The sequence below is a fragment of the Ursus arctos genome, unplaced genomic scaffold (genome assembly GCF_023065955.2).
Source record: "Ursus arctos isolate Adak ecotype North America unplaced genomic scaffold, UrsArc2.0 scaffold_31, whole genome shotgun sequence".
NCBI classification, from domain to species: domain Eukaryota; kingdom Metazoa; phylum Chordata; class Mammalia; order Carnivora; family Ursidae; genus Ursus; species Ursus arctos.
In genome coordinates, this window is record NW_026622997.1 from 1055035 (window position 1) to 1081565 (window position 26531).

At 49.9% G+C, this 26531-nt stretch overlaps 1 protein-coding gene and 1 non-coding gene across 2 annotated transcripts; both read left to right on the forward strand.

Annotated features, from left to right (window-relative positions):
- The first annotated feature begins 1479 nt into the window (after window positions 1-1479).
- Window positions 1480-11647, forward strand: GPX6 (glutathione peroxidase 6). The gene is made up of 5 exons (XM_026489569.4): window positions 1480-1655; window positions 4681-4834; window positions 8858-8975; window positions 9443-9542; window positions 10740-11647. Exons 1-5 carry the CDS (start codon window positions 1578-1580, stop codon window positions 10944-10946), a joined length of 657 nt encoding a protein of 218 aa, XP_026345354.1. The 5' UTR covers window positions 1480-1577; the 3' UTR covers window positions 10947-11647.
- Window positions 11648-19745: 8098 nt separating this feature from the next.
- On the forward strand, window positions 19746-19819 carry TRNAT-CGU (transfer RNA threonine (anticodon CGU)). Its single transcript has one exon. It is a non-coding gene; the product is annotated as a tRNA-Thr (tRNA).
- Window positions 19820-26531: the final 6712 nt, after the last annotated feature.

Genomic DNA, 26531 nt, shown 5'->3' on the forward strand with positions numbered 1-26531 from the left:
GCAGCTGTCATGAAGCGTGTCCCGTGATGGCAAGATGAGCCAACGTACACGTCTCAGGCAAGGTTTCGTCACAACCGAAGAAGAGCGAGGGATCTCTGGAGGGAATCCAGAGTTGGCTTTCATTTCACCGTTACCACCGGCGAGCTCTCCATCCAGGTTCGGGTTTTTCAAGCGTAAAGCGAGTGTGGGAATGGTTGCTTACCTGGGCCCTGCGCTGGGATGAGTCCTTCAGAGTAACGATCACTGCTCAGAGCAGCCCTAGCAGGCAGACTCTAGTAACCACCCCGGTTTTACAGATGGGGAAACTAAGGCACAGAGACGTTAGCTCTCGCTGAGTCAAGGCACACACAGGTCTTGAAGTCAGGGGTCTCTGTCACCTGGCAGTCTGAGCCTCGGCCGTTTTGTGAACTGAGAGCAGGGAGAGGCCCAAGAGCTTGGCAGCGTGCCTAGGTCTGTGCCCAAGGCGGGCGCCTTCTGTAAACGCCCTGGGGACCCGCGAGGCTGGACCGGGCGCCGGCGACCCGGCCAGCCGACAGGCCTTTGGGAAGAGCTCAGAAATCGGAGCGAACAAGCAGCTTGTCTTCCAGGGCGCTCCAGGAGTTCAAGCCGATCCCGCCTTCGGGGCCGGGAGCAGAGCGCGCGAACCCGCAGGGCCGTGGAGGGCCGGGCTGGGCAGGGCTTCGCGCTCAGGAGGAGGACGTAGCGCCCCGGCTCACGAGGGCTGGAGCAAAGCCGAGCCGGTGAGCAGCCGCGCGAGCCGCCGGCCCGGGGTGGGCGCGCGAGGGAGGAGAACCAGCGCTGCGCCTCCTCGCCAGTTCCCCTTGCCGCAACTGTCCCCTCGCTCCCGTGAGGGCCTCACGACCGTGCGTGGGAGTGGGCCGGGCGCAGACGCCCCCGCGAAGCAAACCGCGCCCCGGGCCGTCGGCCCTCGCTGCCCCTGCGGACGTGCCCTCACCGTGCCGTCTGCGCCAACAAGCTCCTGGCCGGGGAACAGGGGGCTGCGCCGGGCGTGAGACCCTGGCCCCGCGGCCGGACGTCGTCGTTAGGGAGCACAGTGCGCGGTGACTCGGGGCCGGAAGTTGGAGAGACGGGACGGAGGATGAGGCTCCTCCGGGACCACGATTCTCAAACATTCCCGACACGTACATCACGGGACGGTCTTATTTCCAAAAAGCGGATTCTGAGTCCGTGGATGCGGAGCGAGCCCCTAGGAGGCGGGGGTCCCTTGGGGAGGGTCCACACAGCCCGTCCGGTTCCAAGGAGAGGCCTCCACCGCCACCCGCCGGGACACGGGCGCCACAACAGGGGCAGGTCGCCTCCCGGACGCACGGGGTGGAGGGCGGAGCGGCGGGGCTGGCGGCTCAGGCGGGAGGGCGGGGGAGGTGGGCAGAGGGGAGGGACGGGGAGGGGCCGTGGGGCGGGGGCAGGTGCGTGCGCGTGCGTGAGCGCACGTGTGCGCGCGTGCACGGGGCTCTGCCATTGGAGGGCGCGTCTTCGCTCCGCTCCCCGCCTGGGGCTCAAAAGGGGCCCAGGCGCCTGGGGCACCGCAGACCCGCCTGGCCCTGCGCGTACGAGCCATGCTCCCGCAGCTCTGGGCTTCGGGGCTTTTCCCGCTGTTTCTGGCCGGCCTCGCCCAGCCGACCCAGAAGATGAAGGTGAGTGTCCCGTCGGCGACCCAGCGGGCTGCAGCTGCTGAGGACTGGCCTGGTGTCCGGGCACGCGAGGACTTCTCCCTCGTCCTCTCCAAGGCCAGGACCCGCCTCCTGAGCTCGGCTGACCCCGGCGGCCGCTCCTCCGAGACCCGGCTCCGCGAAGCCCACTCCCTTACGCGGACCTTCTCCGCACCGGGCGGTCGTGGAGCCGCAGGTCGACGGAGGGCCCAGGCTGCTGTCGTACTTGCCCCTCTGCCGCTGCCCCTGCTCTGAACTCGGGGCAGCCTTGTGGGTCCGGGAAACGGGACACGCAGGAGCAAGGGGATTGGGAGGGGGCAGCTCAGAGCAGCTGAGACCCGGGGCAGAGGAAGAGCAGCCGGCGGACGCTAGAATGTTCTCTGGGGGAGTGTCAGGTCAGCCAAGAGGGGGATAATAAAATACAGAAGGCCGGGTAGTTGTTGGCCAATTTTAATTTTAGGGGGTGGGGTGGTGAGCGGGGGGCGGGTAGTGGGGGGGAACAAAGCTTGGACCAGAGCGAGAGGGTTTGCTGTTAGGTCTTGCGGGTGCCGCGGATCGGCGGGTGCCGTCGGGGAAAGTCTCCACACTGGGGTCAGTAGCCGCTGTAAGAGATGTGCGGACACGCCTCCGGGTGGGGATTCCAGTGCGTGACTGAGGTACCAACAGGTTTTAACTGTAAAACCAGACAAATTCATTCAAAAATTCAGCCTCACCTGTGGATTTAAACCAGTTACATGTCTTCTATTGGCTGCCCCTCCCCCGGCCCCGTAGAGGATGGAGAACACCCGTGGTTGAGGGCAGTGGTCCCCAGACAAGAATCATTTGGGGTCTTGTTAAAGCGCAGGGTGCTGGGTCCCAGCTGAGGTGGGGCGGCGAGCGAAGAGTCAAGAAAGCATTCTTGAGACGTTTTCAGTGCAAAAAGGTGCTTTCTGAAAGCCCGGGGACAGGACCCGTGGGCAGGAAGAGCTGCCCTGGGGCTGTGCCGAGTGACTGATGATATACCTGTTAGTGGGGGGTTAGGGGGAGCGTAAATGTCTAAGGAATTTGGGAGCAGGGCCTCCAGGACCTCGAGGGGCTAGCTGCTGTGAGGATAAAGTTATTTTCTCCTGCCCCGTGAAACATCAGTCCCCAGACCTTTAAGGTGATGTGTATCCGCGGACACGTGCTTGGAGGATTGCTGGGCTGAGGGTTACAGAAGTGAGGGTACAGTAGCCAGAGCAAAGTAGCGGTGAAGTGTTAGAGGAGGTCCCTGCGGAGTGTTCCGTCTGCGCTCGGGAACTCCGCCTGCGGACCGCCCGATGCGCTGACAAGGTCCCGCCTGCCGTCCTTGTCCCCAGTCACCACCCACGACATTTCTGATCCAGCAGGTCCCAGGAACTTGCATTTCTTTCTCTTTTAAGAAAATTCAAGTTAGTTAACACATAGTGAAATATTGGTTTCAGGAGTAAAATTTAGTGATTCATCACTTAGTGCCTGTCACAGCAGGTGCCCTCCTTAGTGCCCGTCACCATCTAGCCCATCCCACGCCCCAGCAACCCTCAGTTTGTTCTCTTACATATAGAGTCTCTTACGGTTTGCCTTCCTCTCTGTTTTTATTTTATTTTACGTTTTCCTTCCCTTCCCCTATGTTCATCTCTTTTGTTTCTTATATTCCACATATGAGTGAAACCATATGATAATTGTCTTTCTCTGACTGACTTATTTCATTTAGCGTAACACCCTCTAGCTCCATCCCTGTTGTTGCAAATGGCAAGAGTTCATGCTTTTTGATGGCTGAGTAGTATTCCAGTGTGTATATACCACATTTTCTTTATCCATTCGTCTGTTGATGGACATCTGGGCTCTCCTCATAGTTTGACTATGGCTGATATCATGCTGCTATAAACACTGGGGTGCATGTGCCCATTCACATCTGTATTGTTGTATGCCCTGGGTAAATACCCAGTAGTGCAATTGCTGGATCGTAGGGTAGCTCTATTTTTAACTTTTTGAGGAACCACCATACTGTTTTCCACAGCGGCTGCACCAGCTTGCATTCCCACCAACAGTGTAAGGGGTTCCCCTTTCTCCACAGCCTCTCCAATATCTGTTGTTTCCTGACTTGTTAATTTTTGCCATTCTGAGTGGTGTGAGGTGGGATCTCGTTGTGGTTTTGATTTGTGTTTCCCTGATGCCGAGTGATGTGGAGCATTTTTTCATGTGTCTCTTGGCCATTTGTACGTCTTCTTCGGAGAAGTATCTCAGGAACTTGCATTTCTAATATGCCCTGGTGATACTTGTTCAGGCCCTCAGCGTACTCTGAGCACTCTGTTATCGGGTCCCTGCGACATGTAAGATGATGTACATAAAATGCTCAAACACCAGCATTTCTAAGACCATCCCCGTCTCTGAAATTAAAAAAAAAAAAAAAAAAAGGCAACCTATGGGGGGCGTCCAGGTGTATGTCAGCCTCTACTGCCTGGTTGGGGTGCAATTCCAGCTGCAGAAAGTTAAAAGGCTGCATTTTTGATTATTGGATCCCTTCGCACTGGAGCAGAACTGACCTCGGAGTCGGAAAGATCCAGCCCTTCCAGTCTACAGTTTTCTTGGGAATCTACATCCCAGCTTACAGGGTGATATCCATGTGAGAGACAAGAGCTGGGAGCATCACAAAGTGCTTGTCCTGACGCACACACGCGCACACAGGCTTTTTTTTTTTTTTTTTAAGATTCTATTTTTTAAGTAATCTCTACACTTAGGGCTCGAACTCACAACCCCAAGATCAAGAGTGGCACGCTCTACCGACTGAGCCAGCCAGGCGCCCCCACGCAAGAAGGATTTTAACTTACAAGACAGACATTCTAGAGGTGGCCTCACCATAACTAAAAATATGACAGGACAAACTCTCTTCGGTTCTTAGAATTTCGAGGTATCACGTGAAAGGTCTTGGAGCGCTTTGCAAAAGGCCATGGATGTTGGGGGTTGTTGTTCATCGTATTATCGCATCATTGTGGTTTCTGTTACATTCCAGATGGATTGCTACAAGGGGGTGACGGGCACCATCTATGAGTATGGTGCCCTCACCCTCAATGACGAGGAGTACATTCAGTTCAAGCAGTACGCGGGCAAGCACGTCCTCTTTGTCAACGTGGCCACCTACTGAGGCTTGACAGCTCAGTATCCAGGTAAGAGCTCGGGTCTCAACTCTTCTGGAACTAGCTCTGTCAGATGCCCATATTCTAATTCCAGAGGTTTTCCTAATTTATTATTGGGCGAACAGGATGTGGGGCGTAGGTGATCATGGGAGTCTGTCCCCCTAAATCCTGTCACTGCTCCACTCCTTAGGAGGCCAAGAGAATTATCTCCAGATTTGAGAGATAAGATTATCCCAAAGATTTAATCAAAGACCACCTCTCACTGAACAGGTGGGGTTTGTTGCTCTTGCTGCGTGATGCCCTGAGGGAGAACGTGTGCTGTAGGGCGCCAAGGGCTTCTCAGTAAGAACGTGCTAGAAAGAACTTACTTCACAACCTGCACTTGTGTTAGGTGCTTGGGGGAAGGATTTGAGGAAGTGAAGCTTTGCTCTGAATTGGATGCTGTCAGGAAATGAGGAAATGGGGACAGTTCTGTGACCGTGATTCAGATATGTCTTAATAAATCATATCTATGAGGTCAGAGGAATAAAGCAAGACTAAAACTGTAGCTGGTAGAGAAGCAGAAGTCACTTATATTGGCAAGACAGGGAGATGCTTGGCCATTTTTGCAGTTTGGACAAGGTTCATGTTTTGTCTGTGTTAAAACATGACTATGGAGTGGTCCTGTTTTTGTCTTGATTTATCATCATCACTGTGACCATGATGTTGTGTGATATTGATGTCCTGTGAATTTTTTTTTAAGATTTTATTTATTTGTCAGAGAGAGAGAGCTAGAGAGAGAAAGCATGAGCACAAGCAGGGGGAGCAGCAGAGGGAGAGGGAGAGGCAGGCTTCCCGCTGAGCAGGGAGCCCGATGCGGGCCTCTATCCCAGGACCCTGAGATTATGTGAGGCTGGATCCCAGGACCCTGGGACCATGACCTGAGCCGAAGGCAGATGCTTCACCGACTGAGCCACCCAGACGCCGCCTGTGAAACCGTTTAACAGGAGAACACGAAGCTGTGACCCCAGGCCAGAGTCTAGCTTTCAAGGGGCTGCCTTTATCCTTCTCATTGGTGACTTCTGGGAACAACAGCAGACAGGACTTACCTTTGATCTCTTGGAAAACGCTCTTGGGTTCCACAGCACCTTCCCGTGACAGAGAAGACGGAAATGCAGCTTTGTCGTGGGTCATCTATGGTGTGACTGCTATTTGGAAAGATGCCCCATGTCTCCAGGCTCGGCCGACCTTCCACAGTGACCGAGGTGGATTTTCTTCGTGCGCTCATGCGAAGAGTTTAGTATCCCTGTTGATCCAGAAGAGGTTACTTAAAGTTTCAGGTGGATTGTAATAGAGGTAAATGCAGTTTCTGACACGCCACAAACTTAATTTTTCTGCTTTTTTAAAACGCTTTTTTTCAAAATTAATGCAAAAGGTTAGTTGCACCAAATGCCACAAAGAAATGAGTCAAAATAATACATGAACAGTTTTTAAGAAAAATTTTCCACATGTTGACATTGGCATCTATTCAACTGATCAAAAATATAAAGTCCCATCAATTTGTCTTTTTTTCTTTCTTTTTTCCATCAGTTTATCTTCATGGGACTTCAATGATAAGAAATCCAAGAATTTTCTCTTTTTTAACACCACTTAAATTTAAGTATATTGCAATCTCACCTCTAAGACACATGGTTTGCCAAATTTTGATATTCTAAAAGTAACATTCAGGGGCACCTGGGGGCTCAGTTGGTTAAGCATCTGACTCTTGATTTCGGCTCAGGTCACGATCTCAGGGTTGTGAGACTGAGCCAGCGCGGAGCCTGCTTAAGGTTCTCTCTCTCTCTCCCTCTGCCCCTCCCCAGCCTGCTCACACCGTCTCTCCAAAAAGAAAAAAAAAAAGAACGGTCAGCAGGTGCTATGGTCTGAATGTTTGTGCCACCCCCAAATTCCTATGTTGAAATCGCAATGCCCAGTTTGCTGGTAACAGGAGTGGGGCCTTCGGGACGTGTTGAGGTCAGGAGGGCGGCACCTCCGTGAATGGGATTAGTGGTTTTATAAAAGGGGACTGCACAGAACCCTCAGCCCTTGCGCCAGGGGAGGGCACAGCGAGAGGCCTGCAGTCTGCAACCCAGTGGAGGGCCTTTGCTAGAACCATGAGCTTGGACTTCCAGAACTGTGAGAAGTAACTTCTTATCTTCACAAGCCCCCTGGCCTATGGTATTTGTTAGAACAGCCTAAAAGGACTAATGCAGAGGGGTCTGCTTGATTTGGGCAAAGATTACCTGGAAATAGCCCCTTCTTCAAAGAACAACAAAAAACAAACGGTTCACATTCACCAAGAGAACCTAAAGACTTTTCAAATTTAATGGTGAAATTGTGCATAAAAAGATACTTTCAACAGTGCAGATTATAGGAAGATCTGACATTGGAAAGAATTTCGGGGTCACTTTATATTTATTATTTTTATGTATAATCAACCCGAGGGAAAACCTGAAAAGCTACAGACTCAATCTTTATTTAATTTATATAAAACCTCAGGATCTAATTGTAAGAGCGTAAACAACAGTTTAGTATCATTTAGCAAGTAGGGGCTTTCCTCCCTTCAAAAAGTTAAATTTGAAAAAAAAGAGTCGTGATATATAAATGGCAGTTCCATGGAATGTGAATCTGCTTTTAAATCTGTTTCGCTTTAGTTTTAACTTAAGTTTGTGTTAAATAGGGAATATATTCACATTGAAAATTTTAAAGATGCAAAAGGGTTTAAGAGTGAAAACTTCTGTGGGTACCTGGGTGGCTCAGTTGGTTGAGTGTCTGGCTCTTGATTTCAGCTCAGGTCTTGATGTCAGGGGTGTGAGTTCAAGCCCTGTGTTGGGCTCCATGTTAAAGAAAAAAAAAAAGGAGCGAAAACTTCCACATTTCTTCCTTTTGGGTAACAAGTTCATCAATTTATGGCGTAGATTTTCATAAATCTTTAGTGTATATGCGAGCAAATCTCTCTCTCATATTCGCAAATACGCACCCATCTGATTCCGCTCCTTGCTCCTTCACATGATACAGAATCTCGGATGTTCTTCTGCATCAGTACGTGACGCGTTTCCTCATTTATCTGAAGCCATAGTTTTCCTCCCTGTTGCTGTGACATAAATTACTAAACTAGTACATGAGAATTTTTAAAAGCGTCTCATTCAGAATTTACTCCAGACGGAGAAGTTGAGAGAGTTGAAGGCCTTTGCCGAAGGACTAGAAGCAGGCCTGCTGAGTGTTTCTGCCATGGGAAGGACGTGTTCTGGGTGGTGGAAGAGAAAGGCGACCCACAAGGATGGGAAGACACTGCCATTATGCAGAGGGTTTTAGGGGAGACAGCAGCAGGTGGAGCTGAGTCTGGGTGGGGCTGGCGGGCACTGGACTGAATCGGGCGGGACCGAGAGTGGCTGGACGGGGAGACACTGGTACAGGTCTACACAGACAAGTTAGAAGCCCTCCTGGCAGCAGAAAAAGCAGTTTGGCGTTTGTAGCCTGGAATCCCGGCGAGTGTCCCGGGGGGATGGCATCAGTTAGGTCACTAGAGTTGACAAGAGGGTAGAGAATGCTGGGAGCCGGGCTCAGATTTCTGCTTTCCTGCGCAGCTCCCAGGTGAGGGCTGTTGGGAGGATGACTAGGGTGTCAGATGTGTCATCATGGGGCACATGGGGGAGAGGGAGCAGGTCCATTTTGTTTGCCGTTTCCTTAGAAGTGTTTGATCAGTCAGTCCACCACTGAGGAAGGTGGCCGTGGCATTTAAATTTTGATCCCCTTCCAGATCCAGCAGGCCCCACCCCACCCCCCAGGGGCTAACCGTCCGTGCTTTCTAGGGGCACCCTGCTGGCCGGGGAAGTGGAGGCACGGAGGGAATGGCAGCTATTTGGGTGTGTTTCTGGCAGCCCGTGTTCTAGCGTTGGGCTCTCCCTCCTCCAGCTCTGTCACCTCGAACCTTCCCCTCACTGTACGTGTGATAAGTGAACCCATCGAGGTCCTCCTCTGCTCCAGGCCGGGCCCGGGGCCAGGCTGCCCACGCTGCTCCTTGTCTCCCCGCAGAACTGAATGCACTACACGAGGAGCTAAAGCCTTTTGGTGTCGTCGTGCTGGGCTTTCCCTGCAACCAATTTGGAAAACAAGAACCAGGAAAGAACTCAGAGATCCTTTCTGGGCTCAAGTGAGTGCCAGCGCGGGACCCTGCCTAGGCCCTGTCAGGATTTCCCTTCCTCCTTCTGCCTGGAGGCTCCTTCTGGAATCTTCCGGGGTGGGTGGTGGATCACTGGGTTCAGGAATATCATCGTGAAGCGTCGTGTGCAAGCTTGTGCGGCTGGCAGTGCCCGAGCGTTCACCCCGCCTCAAGTTCCCGATGGTGACACTAGGGGAATATCAACGGGAGAAGCAGCCCAGGGAAAGGAGGGGCTGTGGGGAATAGAAATGAATCAGGAATCCTGACCTTAAAATAGTGCCTTGGAATTGTTTACTGGCTCCGTAAAGCATGAAGTCCCGACCCCCAGGGAGCCCTTTCCTCACCTTCCCTGTCTCCGCCTCTCCCTCTTTAACTTCCTTTTGTGGAGTTGTCGTGGCCGTTACCATCCCTCCTTGTCCTAACGTGGACCCTCTTGGGAACACGCTGGTTCATTGCAGGTATGTGCGTCCAGGTGGTGGCTTTGTCCCCAATTTTCAGCTCTTTGAGAAAGGGGATGTGAATGGAGAAAAAGAACAGAAGGTCTTTACTTTCCTGAAGGTGAGTGACCACCCACCTGCTGTGAATTGGTCGGGTAGGTAGACATACCCTGAATGCATGGGGCTCATTTCTAGGGTTGAGGTTGGACTCCTTGGAAAGAAATGCTCAGAGAGGTTCAGGAATCATGGCAAGATCCGTTGTGAGGCGTGAGCTTCAAGTACAGGAAACAGAACGTGGCAGTTCTGACGTGGACCCGACACCCCCCACTGAATGGCAATGATTCGTTCATTCGACCGTCAGTCACGGAATCCTCCTAGGCATGGTGCCACACAGGGACCCCAAACCTACTGACAGGGCCCAGCCTGTCCGTGAGGGGCCCCTATGCAATCAGGCAGACAGACATGGGTACAGAATGGAGAGTGCCGTGTGATAACTGACCGGGGAGCCACTGAGTGTTACAACCACAGAAGACCGCAGAACCACCTGAGGTTCTCTTAGGCCACTGGTTCCCACTGCTGGCCTGCCAAACAAGTCTGGTCGTTGTTGAACTTTTCACCCATCCATGGCAAACTGGGGGAAAAAAAACAACACCACAATGTGGGAGTTTTTCGCAAAGCCCAGTTTATTGACTATAAAAGACCATCACTGAATCTGATACTAAATTCATATTTGGTTAAATCATACACATTACCATTTGTGTTGCCCAAAAATGGTGATACAATCAATTTTATTTTCTTCAACCTAATACTTAATAATCTGTTAATTTTTAAATTACGGTTAATAGTTGACTCTTGATTTTCCTTACTGTCAAAGTAAATGTTGGTTATTCTACATTAATCTCCAAGAAAACAGTTATTGTACTCTTACCAGACTATGAAGCCCCAACCCTGGGAGCCACTACTCTAAACCAAACCATTTATTTTTCAGCTAAGAGAACTGAAGCTATAGAAATGATAAGGCTTATCAAAGAAAAGAGAAGACAGCGTTTTCCTGAAGCACCGTGATAGACTCCTGGGAGGGGCAGACAGGGGAGGGAGGGATATTTTCTGTTTTCGTCATACTCTAGCTCTCGGTGGTTGGTTGCTAGTTGCTATGTTGGTGATGTTGCTTTGAAGCGTCTGTGCTTCGCTGGGACCAAGTCAGGTGGTTAATATGTTGAGATGCAGGATGGCGAGTAGACCCTCCAGGGTTGGGGGTAAAACTGGACCACACAGAAGCAGGAAAAAGAACCTTCTATTCTTCCTATCTCTGCTCCAGAACTCCTGCCCTCCAACCTCTGACCTTTTGGGCTCATCAAACCAACTCTTCTGGGAGCCCATGAAGGTCCACGACATCCGCTGGAACTTTGAGAAGTTCCTGGTGGGGCCTGACGGAGTCCCTGTCATGCGCTGGTTCCACAAGGCTCCCGTCAGCACGGTCAAGTCAGACATCCTGGAGTACCTGAAACAGTCCAAACCCGAGTAGAAAGGCCCCGCCTCCCACCTAAAGAACATGCGTAACACTGGACCCATCTCTGCTCCTCGTTCCTTCCCACCCGGCGTCCCTGTGACCAAACCGTCCCGTCTCACCCAAGTGTGCGCGCACCGGCGTACGTGCGTTCATGTGTGTGTTTGAAAACAAGGGAAGGAATACCTTTGTCCCCAGCTCTGTGCTCCCAGAAGATCAAGTGTTTTCCACTCCGTCCCAAAGGAAAAGCATGTTTCCAGGTAGATGGTTCAGACTACCCAATGTCCCTAAAAAAGCAAGGCCCAGAAGTTATGACATCTGTCCTCTCTCCATCCAGAGGGTCTAAAGAAAGAAGCAGAAACAGGAAGCCTCTCAAGATCCCCTTTGTAGCCTTTCTCTCTTCCAAGATAAACCTGCGTCGTAAAACGCTTTCTCCCGAATGCGACCTTCGCTCCCCTGACGCCCTGTAGTTCTCTTTCTTACAGGATCTCTGAAGGCTGGCCTCACATGAAAGGAGGGGCATCTCCATGATGGTGGGTCCCAAAGCCCCCTCTGGGTCGGACCCTACCAGAGCCTTCCTTGGTGCGTGTCCCTTAGTGCATTCAGGCCACGGCACCTGGGCAGGGATGTCCCTTCATTCTGAAGGACGGGCTTTCCCTCACCCTGAGCTGCCCCACCTCCAAACTCCTTCCTCTCACTATATCAATAAAGAGAATTCTGCAGCAGTGGGCTTCCCTCAGTGTTTTCGCACCCCCGTATTATGTCCGGGATGTCTTCCTCTCTCACTTTGTCCTCGCTTCCTCGGATACCTCGCCTAGCTCCTCACACAAGCTCTGGACCTTTCCTTGGCCCCTCAGACACAGGTGGGGCTGGCTGTTGTGGAGCTGCTGTGAGGGGTGGACGCAGACCTCCTAGAGCCCGCCGTCCCCCTCCCGTTCCGGTCTCCTGGGCACCCACATGGGAGGTGGCCTTGCTTTCTCGGAACAACAAAGACGCAGACGGTCGGCCTATAAAGTTCCTGCTCACTGTTAAAAATCTAAAGAACACATAAAAACAGAAGAGAACTATACCAAAGCCTCCTAATCAGAGTAGAGAACGTGCCGGGAGGCCTGTGTAGCAAGCTGTTTTATCACCGTCGTTCAGTCTTCCACGTGAGGACAGATTTCAGAGTATCAGAAGCTACGAGAAGCTGGTATGAGGAAGTGAAATAAAAAAGCTGTTTTTCTCCTCCCTTTCAAAAATTACTTTGAACATATTTCAAATATTTTTTGCACTTTAAATTCTTTGTACTTTAAACCATTATTTTGCACTTGAGAAGTAGAGGGACTTTAAGTATCAGTGGCAATGAGACACCGCAATCCTGTTGTGAACCAAAACAGGAATGATCCTGACTTAACTTTATACAGCAACACGAGAACTGACAAGGCCAGGGAAGACAAGGAAAGTGACTCTGGCTTCCAGAAGGAGCAGGGGCACTCCCCAAGCCCTGGGACCGCCAGTGTTGGCAGGTCCTCAGGGAAGACATGGCTTCTACACAGTAACAGCCACGAGGGGGACCTGGGGTCTCAGCTCCAGGAGTGGGCTGCTTCTAAAATTCAGACGTGGTAGACACATGGAAAACATTTTCCAGACGCTTGGGTGCTTTATCTTCTTGCACTCAGAATCTAGAAAGGAAAAGAAAGTCTGGCTGGCTGTGGCCACAGCCACAGGACGTGAGACTTCGCGGACTCAGAAGGCACCAGCGCAGTCATGGGGCGGGGGGCGACCCCGGAGCCAGCTTGCAGTGCTGGTGAGAACGTGTCTCCCCGTTGAGTTTCTTCTGGGTCTCTCATGGTCTTGAGGACGCCTGGCACCTTTGCAGTCCTCAGAGGGGGCCCAAATCCGTTCCTGTTGTCAGATCAGAAGCGTCAGGGTCCAGGCAGAGGGTGGAGGAGGACAGGGCCACACAGTGTGTACGGGTCCAGCCTGAACCAGAGAACGATGGTTGCACGAAACTGAGTCCTCCGGGGGAGCGGCGTCCCTGCTCCATGGAGGTCCTGGAGCGATGAAGGAAGGGGCTCGGCTTCGACCCGCGGGCGTTCTGCGGGGTGTCTCCCAGGGGCTCCACCCGGGAGCCGCTCTGCGAGAGCCAGGTGCCCTCCTCCTGATGCCCCCCAGCGGCTGACGCCAACAGAAAACCACGGTGGCTCTGGGGAGACCAAGCCCAGAGAAGCAGGAAACTAACTTGCTCAGGGAGGTGAGTGTAGCTGGGGGGCGGGTGTGGGGGCTGCAGACCTGATCAGAATGTTGCCCGTGATGATGACAATGAGGAGAATGTGGAAGTCTTCGTGAAGGGAGGATCCGGAGATAAAGGTTCCCACTTCTCCCCTCTTCACCAGCCCCTTTATCAGACCTTGGTCCCCAAGGAAAGCCACACGCGGAGCCTTCTGGACATGGGCAGACTGGCCAGGACTGTCTTGGGAGCTCCGGTCCGTTACAGTAGTTAGAACCTTCCTGTTACTGTCACGGTGATTGTCGACACCTCACTGGCACTCTTACCGCGGCCGAATTTTTTCTTCGAATCAGAGGTTCCTGCAAACTATCATGCAAATTAGATAAGCCGGAGCTAATTGATTCCAAAACCAGTGTTTTCACATAAATCTACCCCACAAACCACCTAACAGGTGTCTAAAATGACGAATGCTCCGCTGATCACCAAACATTCGAGGAGAGTCCCTGGGCAGGACGGGGGGTTCTAAAGTCCTGACAACCAGGACTCAGACCCTCGCTAACCACCTGTTCCCAGAGTTGTGAAGCAGCCCACTGCTGGAGGCGAGACCCCAGCAGTTTCCCTCGTGCCTGTACTGCGTAGACGCCATGTCTTCCCTGAGGACCGCGTGAACCCCGGTAGCTTCGGGGCTTCAGGAGTGCCCGTGTTCATTCTGGAAGCTGGAGTCCCCAAATCTGAGAAAGATGGCCGAAGTCCATCCCAGAGAAGGTCAGATGTTAGCCTGTGGTCTCAGAAATCCTGTTGGCTTCTGTTCCCAGTAGACAGAAGCTGAGACTGGGATCCAGGCACACACAGTTTCCTGAGTGGTTTCAGAAGCCGGAATCCGTGAAGCAGGGTGGGCAGAGGAAGAAAGAAGACAACATGAGATTTCTGCTAGAGATCAGCTCCAGGATAAATCACACTCTCCTTATTCCATCTCGAAGGAAGAGGGGTGGCCTTCTGTAACTCAGGCCAGTGACCTGTTGACTATGGAATCACCCACGGGCCCCGGGGACACAACCTCCCAGAGGAGGTGGCTTCTTTGAACGAAATTCTCCGGGGCAGCTCTGAGCCACCAGCTGCCAACACTCCGCACAGGTGGGGGTGGAGGCACCATCCCGCTAAGGCAAACCCGCGTAAGGCCCTGGAGACTACCTATTACCCTCCACAAACAATGTATTACTCAGATGAATCCCCCATGGAGATCCTCATTCACTCACATTTTCCCTTTCTCATCCTCTATCGATAGGGAATTAATTCTCAGAGTGATATCCCCTGACCCCAGCAACAGCATCACCCGAGAACTTGTTAGAAATGCAGTTTTTAGATCCCTCCGGACTCACTGAATCAGCAACTCTGGGGAAGAGGACAGCAATCTCTGTTTTAAAAAAGCCTTCCAGGTGGTCCTGGTACATGCTAACATCTGAAGACCACTGCCCTGGGGAATGGAGGGTCTGCAGAAAATACTGTCATTGTGACACAGAATGAATGAGGACAATGTCTCCTGTACTCTCCGTGGTTACCGGCTCCTCTGCTCAGCCTTGTCCACACTGCGTCCCCCACTCGGCCAGTAGGTGTTCCTAGGGCTCCAGGGTTGACGTGGACAATTTGGCCATCCCCTTGGCTTTCAGTGTCCTCAGTCTCTGACCTTCATGGGTTCCATGTGGGTCCAAATTCTAAGTGTGTTATCCGACAGACTTCCTCGATCAGACTTTGGTCAGGCTCCTCTGATCCGCCTTCTCAACCAGGCCTGGACCTTGGCCAGCCTTTACCAAGAATCCTGCTAGGTCAGTGTAACCTTCTGCCCTTGATACATCATCTTTGTGGTGTTCTGTCCACTCCCCGCACTCTGCCTGTTGGCTGTACGTCACCACGTGTCCCTGCTGTCTTCAGAGCTGGGTTCAGTCTTGTTCCTCCCCTGCCGTTCCTGGTCTTGTTGCAATCGCCTTAAGTAAAGTCTTCTTTACTGTTTTAACAAGTCAAACAATTTTCCTTTAACACATCTCCCCGAAGACTCCCACATACAATGTGATTTGGAGCCAAGGGGAAGTCTCCCTTCACCCTGCCCCCCCACGCACTCATCCATTGCTTTGACTAGAGAGCTTTTTCTTGCCCTTTCAAGTGTCAAGTCAGAAAAGTTATTCTATTTGGATCTGGGAAGTTCCCGATAGAGATTCTGCCCCCTTCCTACCCCCCAAATTTTCCCTATGAAACCATACAGAGTACCCACCCTTTTTTTCTTCTGCGGAAAAAGGAAGAGAAATGTATTTTTAATTCTTTCAGACGTGCTTTGGCCTCTGAAATGTGGTGTCCTGGGCCCTGCGTGAAGCGTTTCATACCCTCAGGGTGACACCTGGAGCATTCAGGCAGCTCAGACCAATTTTTAGGTGATAATTTCCAGAGGAACTAAGGGAAAGATAACGGAGAATCTTTTCTTTTTTCAGATCTTTTCTCTCTCTTTTCAGTTTCCCCTGTTCTATTCTTGGCCTCCAGCAGACAAATCAATAGGAATTGAAATTGAGTGTCACCTGACAAATTATTTTTGGAGAACCTGATGCTCTGATACCCTAACCCTGACACCTAAGCCCGGGAGCTCTGTCTTCACCTGCAAACCTCAGAATCAGTCATATACGGACAGTGGCAGTCTGCTCCAGAAATACAGAACGCTCAGCTTGATGGGCTCATGGAATCGGTGTTTGCTGTATTCTGATAAAGAAGCTGGGAAAGCAGATTGGATAGATAAAGCCTATAGTAAGCGAGTAGCTTTATGAGATAAAGGGAAAATTCATAGGATGTGCAAGGTATAGATAATTAATAAGCAAGTTGCTGGTGAGACAGGCAGAATTCATGAATTGTGTTAAATATAGATACTAAGTACATTAGTAACTTGGAAGATACAGTAAAGACAGATGGAATGCAAGGATTATATGAAAAGGAAGCAGGGGTGTTACTTAGGAGAACAAAGATGTCTGGCGATCAAAACTCAATGACATTCAGAAGGGCAATTTTTCTAGTCCCTTATTAGGGAAAACTGAGTCTCAAACTGTGACTTCCCACCAAAGGGGGTAAATCATTTATGACTTTAATAGTCTAGGGACGCCTGGGTAGCTCAGTTGGTTAAGCGTCTGCCCTCGGCCCAAGTTGTGATCTGGGGCCCCACATGGAGACCCACATGGAGGCCGCGACAGGCTCCACTCTCCTCGGGGAGTCTGCTTCTGCCTCTGCCTCTGCCCACCCTCCCCACCCCCCACCACCGCTTGTGCTCTCTCTCAAATGAATGAATAAAAATCCTTAAAACTATATGACTTTAATAGTCTGTTTAAAATTCTAATATAAAATTAAATAATATACATTTTAATCAATCAGCATGTTCTAAAGGTTCTAAGGGTATCTCCTGGTTTCAACATATATTCCTAATTTGCAAAGTTACGTAGAGACAACGCTCTCCGTCTGCCATCATATTCTCCCGAAATCAGCCACTTTACGCCAGTGTGTTTTTGCAAACCATATCTACAAACCCTAGCCAAAATGTGAGCTAACTTTAAACTCTCTATTTCTACTTGTCTTCTCACAGTCTAAGAGGGGGCATTAGATGCGTGGAGTGTAAGGCCCAGGAAAATAAGCCTGTTCCAGATGCTCCGTAACTGGATTATTCATCAGGAACCAAAGCTCACACGCATCCTGCATTGTAAGAGGTACCGTCAGTCTGGGACAGAAGGTGGCACGAACGTGAGGATGAAAGGCTTACCCTGGAGTTTTGGGTGCCATGGGGCTATGGCTCCGTCTGCCCTTCACAGATCCACCCATCAGGCCACCCAACATCTACAGCTCCCTCTATGCAAAGAACAAACTTGGGACACTATGTGCCATCAGTTAGGGTTGTCTTTCATAATTTTGGGGGCAAATTCAACTATCCTTTATGGTGAACTTGATCCAGAACTTTTTGTCCAGTCAAAAACTCAGATTCCTATCTATTTAAGACTATAAGCTTCTCTAGAGACAAATACCAGATTAAAGCTAGAGTTTTACCTTTGGACTAGCTGGCCCATTGATGGGTTAACTGCATTTATAGCAAAAACTCTCAGTCACCTCAAGCTATGATTTTGCCGAAGTGGGTTCCACTTAGAACAGTCTGCCGATGCTGTGGCTGCCACGATTAGTGAGGCAAGGGTTCCTGCTCGAGCCCACACGGCAGCGACACTGTCTTCAGTTGATGCATGCGTGCGTGAGGAGGGAATGAATGATGGGAAGTCATCGGGAGTGATTCCCCAGTTTCTACATTGTGGTGCCAACAAGGAGAAAAGTAACAATAGGAAGGACTGGATGAGTACAAGTGTCTGTGAGATAATAAGGTGGAAATGTCTCTTGGCAGCTGTCTATACTCCTATGAACTTCTCAAGAGGTCTATGTGAGAAAGATACTCAGAAGTCACGAGCCCGTTTTGGATAGTGTGAAGATGTGAATTATGGAATCATATGCCTATTCTCTCAAAGAAAAGTAGGAAAACTGAAGATGGAACCTAGAAAATATCCGCGGTAAACGGGTGATTCTGCAGGTGCCTGGCTGGCTCAGTCCACGGAGCATGTGACACTTGGTCTAGGGGTTGGGAGTTCGAGCCCTACATTGGTTGTAGAGAATACTTAAAACAAAAAAAAAATTTTTTTTTAAGTAAAAGGGTGGGGGCGCCTCGGTGGCTCGATTGGTTAAGCATGGGACTGGTAGTTTTGGCTCAGGTCATGCTTTCGTGCCCCACATGGGGCTCCCACTCAGTGCCTAGTCAGCTTGAGATTCCTTCTCCCTCGCCTCTCCCCCTGCTCACGCACGTGCGTTCTCTCTCTAAAAACTGACTAAATAAAATTGCTCTACAAAAATAAAATTCTAACCTTTGGGACTCCAAATCATGACCAAAGATGTGAAAACAAAGGGGGAAATATGGGAAGAGCTTGGGTTCGAGGTTTTTTTTTAACTGGGGCTCAATTATCCTTAATTTATTGTGATAAACACATCTTTGCCTTTGCCTCCGCCAAACCATCAACTCCCGAGGAGGCGAAGGACCACGCGGGAGACCGGAAGGCTGTGCTCGGGCCGCTCTGTGGCTTTTGTACGAAGTGACTGGCGGGTGGGATTCGATTCTGCCTGAGGCTGGAGACGAGAGGCCTCGGCCCGCGCTTTGGGCCGCGTAGGCATTTGACCTCCAAAAAGAAAAAGAAAAAAAAAAAAAAAAAAAAAAGCAAATCCTTTCAGAGCTGTTGCAGTGCTGCGGAGGACAAACGCGGGCGGAATTTGTGCGGCCCCCGGCGGCCTTTCACGCGGGCGTGTGCCTGGCCCAGCGCTTGACCCCCAGAGCGGAGCCCGGGCGCCGGTCCCTCCCGACGCGCCCAGCGCGGACGAAGGCGCAGCTCCGGCGCGGCCCGACCGTCCCCTGCCGGCTGCGCCGCGGAACGCGCAGGTGCGGAGGAGGCGAGGGCCAGGGGCCACCGTCCGGCCGCGCGCTCCCGGCACGGGCTGAGCGCGTCCCCGGCCCCCGCCCGCCTCCGCCCGCCCCCGCCCGCAGACCCCGAGCCCAGGCCCCTCCCACCCCGGCCAGACGCCGCGCCTTCCGTCCGCGCGCAGAGCGACCAGCTTCCAGCCGTTGAGCCCGGCTCGCAGCGCCCGCGGTGCGACCTCGGGTAGGGGGTGCGGGTCACCGCGGGAGGGGTGGGACCTCGGGGAGGGGGTGCGGGTCACCGCGGGAGGGGTGGGACCTCGGGGAGGGGGTGCGGGTCACCGCGGGAGGGGTGGGACCTCGGGGAGGGGGTGCGGGTCACCGCGGGAGGGGTGGGACCTCGGGGAGGGGGTGCGGGTCACCGCGGGAGGGGTGGGACCTCGGGGAGGGGGTGCGGGTCACCGCGGGGTGCGACCTCCCGGCCGCGGTTGGAGCGGAGAAGGCCTTGCGTTCTTGGCGAGCGGAGTTTGGGAACTGTGCGTCTGAAATCCTAGCCGGGGGCGGCGAGGGGGGGGAGACAGTCGTGGACGAGATGCGGGAACGAGCCAACAAGTGGCTCTTTCGCTCCGTTGGATTTTCAAAGGGCCCCGCATCCCAGCGCCGCCCCCCCCCCCGCACTCGTCCCGAGCGGCTGCCCGGGCAGTTGTTCCCGCGGAGGACCGGACGGACACCTGTCGCGGGGGCTCCCCCGACGCCCGCGTCCCCCGCCCGCCGGGCAGGCGCCGTTGGTCCGCGCGAAGCTGGCGTTCGGCGCCCCTTCCGCGTAGGGTGTGGCGCGTGACCCCACTTTATGCCTTGACGCCTTTTACAGCCACAAGGAGATTTTCCTTGCAGGGTCCTTCCCACGTACGGGACAGCCTCGACTTTCCGTGCCGCTCTTCCTCGGGTTACAGAAAAATCCTTTGTCGCCGGCGCCCACGACTTCGCCTGGGGTGTTTTCCCGCCGCCGGCGCGCCGTGCGGGAGGGGAGCGTCTCCCCGCAGGTGCCTTGGTTTCCGGAGACCGAAGGCACCGGACGGTGCGGGCTCCCGGCTCCGCCTGTCCGAGGAAATGAGGCCGCTCGAGTGGCGCGTGGCTCTCAGGTGGCTCTATGGCTTAGTTGGTTAAAGCGCCTGTCTCGTAAACAGGAGATCCTGGGTTCGACTCCCAGTAGGGCCTGGTGTTTTCTCGGGAAGCCAGCTCTCCCTGAAAATCGTTTTGTGTCCTGCTGATCCCCACGCTTCTCACCGAACGGGCCGCGGTGGAACGCGCTCTAAGCTGTTCCGTGGCCGCCTGCTCGGGTTCCTTACTCCTGAAAGAAGTCGAGTCTTCAGGAGATGACAATTCAAATGCAAACCACTGCCAAAGAACAATGCGTAAGTGACCGGAGCCTCCCTGGTGTTTCCTATGCGTTTTACGTCACCGGGTTTTTGAGCTCCTACAGACCTGTGGATACGTGTAATCTCTCTAGGTTCCAACGATCTCCAGCTCTATAATGATTTCATGAAATAAGAGAACTTAATGAACGATGAAGCCACTATGCACTACAAAGAAAAAAGAGGATGTTTGCAGGGGCGTGCTTGCCATTTTGAGAAGGAAGCATAATTATGATCCCTTGTTAATCCTCCTAAGAAAACTTTAGGAATGATGATCGACTGGAAGCTCTTATGTCCTGGACACACTCCCAGTGCAAGGACAAAGTTGTTGTGGGAAAAGAGCAGGTTGGAGAATTCTTTTTGTTTTTTCATTTAATTTAATTTTTTTTATGATGTTCAGTTAGCCACTGTAGTTTTTGATGTCATGGTCAATGCTTTGTTAGTTGCATATAACACCCAGTGCTCATCCCAACACGTGCTCTTCTGATCCCCCCTTCCACCTCCCCTCCTGCAACCCTCAGTTTGTTTCCCAGAGTCCAGAGTCTCTCATGGTTTGTCTCCCTCTCCAATTTCTCCCCCTTCAGCTTTCCCTCCCTTCCCCTAATGTCCTCTGGACTATTCCTTACAGTCCACATATGAGTGAAACCATATGATAATTCTTTCCCTGCTTGACTTATTTCACTTAGCATAATCTCCTCCAGTTCCATCCGTGTTACTGCAAATGGTGGGTGACCATCCTTTCTGATGGCTGAGTACTATTCCATTGTATATATGAACCACATCTTCTTTATCCATTTGTCTGTTGAAGGGCATCTCGTCTCCCTCCACAGTTTGGCTACTGTGGACATCGCTGCTATGAACATTGGGGTGCAGGTGCCCCCTCTTTCCACTACATCTGTGTCTTTGGGGTAAATACCCAGTGGTGCAATGGCTGGGTCGTAGGGTAGCTCTATTTTTAATGTCTTGAGGAACCTCCACACTGTTTTAGGTTGGAGAATTCTGCCATTTACCTAGGGCGCCTTAGTTTCAGCTCTGGGGATTTATGGAACTTCGGTGCCTTCTTGTCTCCCATCCTTTCATCCATTAACACAGCATCATTCACTGCTGATCTTTTATATGGCAGAGTCCTTCCTTCCTCCCTTCCTTCCTCCCTCCCTTCCTTCCTCCCTCCCTCCCTCCCTCCCTCCCTCCCTCCCTCACTTCCTTCCTTCCATTTCCTCCCTCCCTCTTTCTTTCTGTCTAGTTGCAAGGTTTTTTTCCCCTTAAGATGAGAAGTTTTAAGATTTACCCTCTTAGCAACTCTCAAATATATAATACAATATTGTTAACTATAGTCACCACGCTGTAGTTACATCCCCAGGACATAGTTATCTCGTAACTGGGAGTTTATACCTTTTGCCCACATTTACCCATTTCACCCCATCCCCCATCCCCAGCTCTGGTAACCACCCAGGCATATTTCTAAGAGCAGGAAATACAGCAGTCAACCCAGCTAACAAAAAACACTGCTGTCATGGTTCGTATATTCCAGTGGGAGTGACCAGAAAATAAAGAAATGAATATGTAAAATCGTAAGCGTATGAGATACTGGTGAAGTCTATGGAGAAAGATAAGCAAGAAAAGAATATAGGATGGGGGCAGGGTAATCAGAGAAGGTTTTCCTGTCTCTTGGAGAATATCATAGGCAAATGTTTCAAAATTGTTTTTTAATTTTTGAATAAGACGTAGCCCCAGAGTGGCTCCTGTATTACACAGCAAGATTAAACCGTCAGCAAACTGTTCCCAGCTGTGCCTGGACCTCACTTCTGTTCATTTTGATTAGGACTTTATTGGACTAGGTCACTCTGTGTTCAAACCTCAGCTGTTCCACCTGATAGCTGAGGGACTTTTGTCAAATTGCTTCACCTCGAGCGCGTCACTCTCCTCAGATGAGAGGTGGAAATAGCAACAGGTGTACCTAGTAGGGTTCGTGGGAGGACTTGCTGAGTAAAGACGTGTAAGATATTTTCGAAGGGTATCTGGCACATAAAGAAGCAATCTGTAAGATTCACTATATGGTGTTTATTATTATTATTATTATTATTTTTTTATATTTATTGAATTGGTGGGTGTCAAGTCTTTAACCCTTGCAATAGCACTCTGAGGTATTATCCTACATTTATAGACCAAGGTTCCAAGCATATTGTGGGTTGAATTGTGTTCCCCCAAAATATATGTTGAAGTCCTAACCCCTAGCACCTGTGAATGTGACCTTATTTGGAAATAGGGCTTTTGTAGGTGTAATCAAGTCATGATGAGCTCACACCAGATGAGGATGGGCCATTATCCAGGGACAGGTGTCTTTGGAAGGGGAAGGAAAAGGAGATTTGGACGCAGAGACCCAGACACACAGGGAAGAAGGCCACCCGAAGACAGAGATCACTGTTATTTGACCACAAAGGAGCACCACATCTTACCAGAACCACCAGAAGCCGCAAGAGGCCTGGAAGTGCTTTCCCTAGAACCTTGAGAGGGAGCATGGCCCTGCCCTTAGCGTGATGTTAAACTCTGGCCTCCAGAACTGTGAGAGATCAGTTCTGTTGTTTTAAGCCATCCAATCTGTACTAATTTGTTATGCCAGCCCTAGGAATCTAATACGAAGCATAAAACAAAATTAGTGATTTGAACTAGCAAAGAAATAAAATCTATAATTTTTCCTAAATTAATAAATAACATACAGGACGTTCATACTTCACTTTAAAGTTTCAAACCCAGAGTATCTCCCACTTACCTAGTTGCTTTACAGTAATACATGATCTTGATATGTCCTCCCCCCCCCCCCCCAGTTTCTTCCCTCTTTCCAGGGTTTGGTTTTTTACAGGACTCCACACCCGTCCTCCCAATGGCTTATTCACTCCCTTCCCCACTCACTTGACCTTGACTATTTGGAGACATCTAATACAACAGACGGTCGCTCCATTACCAGTTACAGCCTGTAACTGAGGGATGGGAGGGACAGGCAGGAAAGTCCAGACGCCCCAACTCAGTGACCACATGGCCACTCCATTACCAGTTACAGCCTGTAACTGAGGGGTGGGAGGGACAGGTAGGAAAGTCCAAACGCCCTAACTCAATGACCACTCTGCTTTGTTATGTGTACTCAAGCCCCCCAGTCCCATGGGCCAGGCTAAGGTTAGACTTTATCCAAGGCTGCATCTTTGCTTTGCTATTTCCCCGTCCCCATTCTGAGGGCCACTCCCCCAATAAGTCACGTACTCCTGAAGCCCCGTCTGAGGGTACGCTGTAAGGACCTAAGAAACTTGCTTTGGACGTTTTTTTTACTGATCCTTCATATTCAATCAAATGAACAAAGTTTTCCTATGGAAAAGTTCAACCCAAGAGTTTTAGATCTGAGGAGGGCATTCACATTGTGGACCAGATCCTGATAATGAGACTTGAAAATTCAAGGTTTTGACATAGAACAAGAGGGATATTAAGAAAATTGGTGGCTGACTGGCCTTTATTGTTGCACCATTATAATTCTGCTTACAAATGAGAAAAGAATCAACAATCTTGAGAAAATGTTCATAGAAACTTCCAAAACTGAAATTCAAAGAGAAAAAAAAAAAATGAATGAAAAAGGCAGAACAGAATACCCAAGAACTATGGGGAAATCACAAAAGGCATAACATATGCTTAATGGGAAATAAGAAGAAGAGAGAAAGGAACAGAAGAAATATTTGAAGCAATAACGACTGAGAATTTCTCAAACTAATGGTAGATACCAAACCACATTTCCAGGAAGCTCCGAGAACACCCAGCATGAGTGCAGCGAAATAGTTAAAAGTGTTAAGAGAAAATAATTGTCATAATCATGTGCCCAGGGAAATTATCCTTCAAAAGTTAAGGTGCAATAAGGGCCTCCTCAAAAAAAAAAAAAAAAAAAAAAAAAAAAAAAAAAAAAAGAGTTTTTTTGAGGTAATTTATAGCCGTAGAACTGCCTTGCAAGAAAGGTTAGAAAAAGTTCTTTAGAGAGAAGGAATGATATAGGTCAGGAACATGGATCTGTGTAAATAAAGGAAGGGTGGCACCTGGGTGGCTCAGTCAGCTAAGCGTCTGCCTTCAGCTCAGGTCATGATCTCAGGGTCCTGGGATCCACCCCACTTCACCAGCTCCCTGCTCAGCAGGAAGCCTACTTCTCCCTCTCCCGCTGCCCCTCCCCCCTGCTCATACTTTCTCTCTGTCAAATAAATATATAAAATCTTTATTAAAAAAAAACAAACCCAATACTGGGAGCCTGTTTGGCTCAGTCCGTTAAGCATTTGCCTTTGGCTCAGGTCATGATCCCAGGGTCCTGGAATCAAGCCCCACATGGACCCTCTGCTCAGCAGGGGGTCTGCTTCTCCCTCTCCCTCTGCCTGCTGCTCCCCCTGCTTGTGTTTACTCTCTCTCTCTGTCAAATAAATAAATAAATAAAATCCTTAAAAACTAAAAAAATAAAGAACCCAGTATCTTTCATGAACATATATATAAAAATTCTCAACAAAATATTAGCCAATGGAATCCAGCAATGTGTAAAAAGAATTATACACCCAGCCAATTGGAATTTATTCCCGGTGTGCAAGGCCAGTTCAGTTTTGAAAAATCAATTAAGGCAATCCATCACACTAACAGACGAAAGTACAAGAATCACAAGATCCTCTCACTAGAGGCAGAAAAAACATTTGACAAAACCCAACACTCATTCATAGTAAGAGCTCTTAGCAAACTGGGATAGAGGGGAACTTCCTCAGCTTGATGAAGAACATCCACAAGAAACCTACTACTGTAACATCATACTTATCGGCACCAAACTAAGATCTAGGAGGCTTTCCTGCACATATGAGGAACAAGGCAAGGATACCCACTCTCACCACTCCTATTCAACGTTGTCCTGGAAATCCTAGCTGCTGCAATTAGATAGTAAAGGAAATAAAAGGTATAGAGATGGAGGGAAGAAATAAAACTGTCTTTGTTCACAGCTGATATGATTGTCTACACAGGAAATCCCAAAGCATCAGAAAGAAAAACTCATGAAACTAATAAGGAAACTATAGAAAGGATAAAGGATACCAAGTTAGGATACAAAAATCAATTGTGTATCATATACCAGCAATGAACAAGTGGAATTTGAAATTAAAAACACAGTATCATTTATATTACCACTAGAAAAAGAGAGAGAAACATTATGTATAAATCTAACAAAATATGTGTGGGATATATGAGGTAAACTACAAAACTCTGATATAAGAAAGAAAAGATCTAAATAAATAGACATTCCATATATATGGATAAAAAGCCTCAATATTCTCAAGATGTCAGTTCCTCCCAACTTGACCTACAGATTCAGTGCAATCCCATTCAAAATTCCAGCAAGTCATCTCACGAATATTCACAAACCGACTCTACAGCGTCTATGGGGACACAAATGACTCAAATAACCACCACGAAACCGAAGAACAAAGTTGGAGGACTGTCACTACGTGACCTCAGATTTACCGTAAAGTGACCAGAATAAAGTCAGTGTGGTGCTGGTGAAGAAAATAGACAAACAGATCAGTGGAGCAGAAGAGAGAGCCCAGAAATAGACCCGAGGAGTCGACTGATGGCTGAGCGAAGGCCGTACATGGAGCGAAGAGGGTCTCTTCAACAATGGTGCCGGAACAACGGGATGTCCACGTGCAGGAAAAAGTGAGTCTAGTGCAGAACTAGACACAGACCTTACAGCCTTTACAGAACGTCACTCAAAATGGATCCTAGACCTGTATTTAAAATGTAAAACCATCGAATTCCAGAAAGTAACACAGAGGAAACAGGTGGCTTTGGGTTTAGTGATGACTTCTTAGATACAACACCCAAAACATGATTCATGAGAGGAAAACGTGATAACGTTGGACTTCATGAGAACTGAGAATTTCTGTTCTGCAAGACACTGATCAGAATATGAGAAGACACACTACAGATCGGGAGAAAATATTGGCAAAAGACATAGCTGAGAAAGGACTGTTACCCAACCTTTGCAAAGAACTCTTAAAACTCAACAAAAAAGAAACAACTCAATTTATACTATTTTTTCCCACAATAATAAGCATACTCTTTAATCCCTATGGCCTCTTGACCCCACCCACCCACCTCCCCTCTGGTAACCACCAGTTTGTTCTCTATAGTTAATAGTCTGTTTCTTGGTTCCTTTCTCTCTCTCTTGTTTTCTCTTTGCTTTTCCCCCCTCTGCTCATTTGTTTTGCTTCTTAAATTCCACATAGGAGTGAAATCACATGGTATTTGTCGTTCTCTGACTGACCTATTTCCCTTCGCATCATACCGTCTAGCTCCATCCATGTTGTTGCGAACGGCAAGGTTTCATTCTTTTCTCAAGGCTGAGTACCATCCCATTGTACCTATAAACCACATCATCCTTACCCACTCATCGCTCAGTAGACACTTGGGCTGCTTCCACAATTTGGCTATCGTTGATCGTGCTGCAATAAACACAGGGG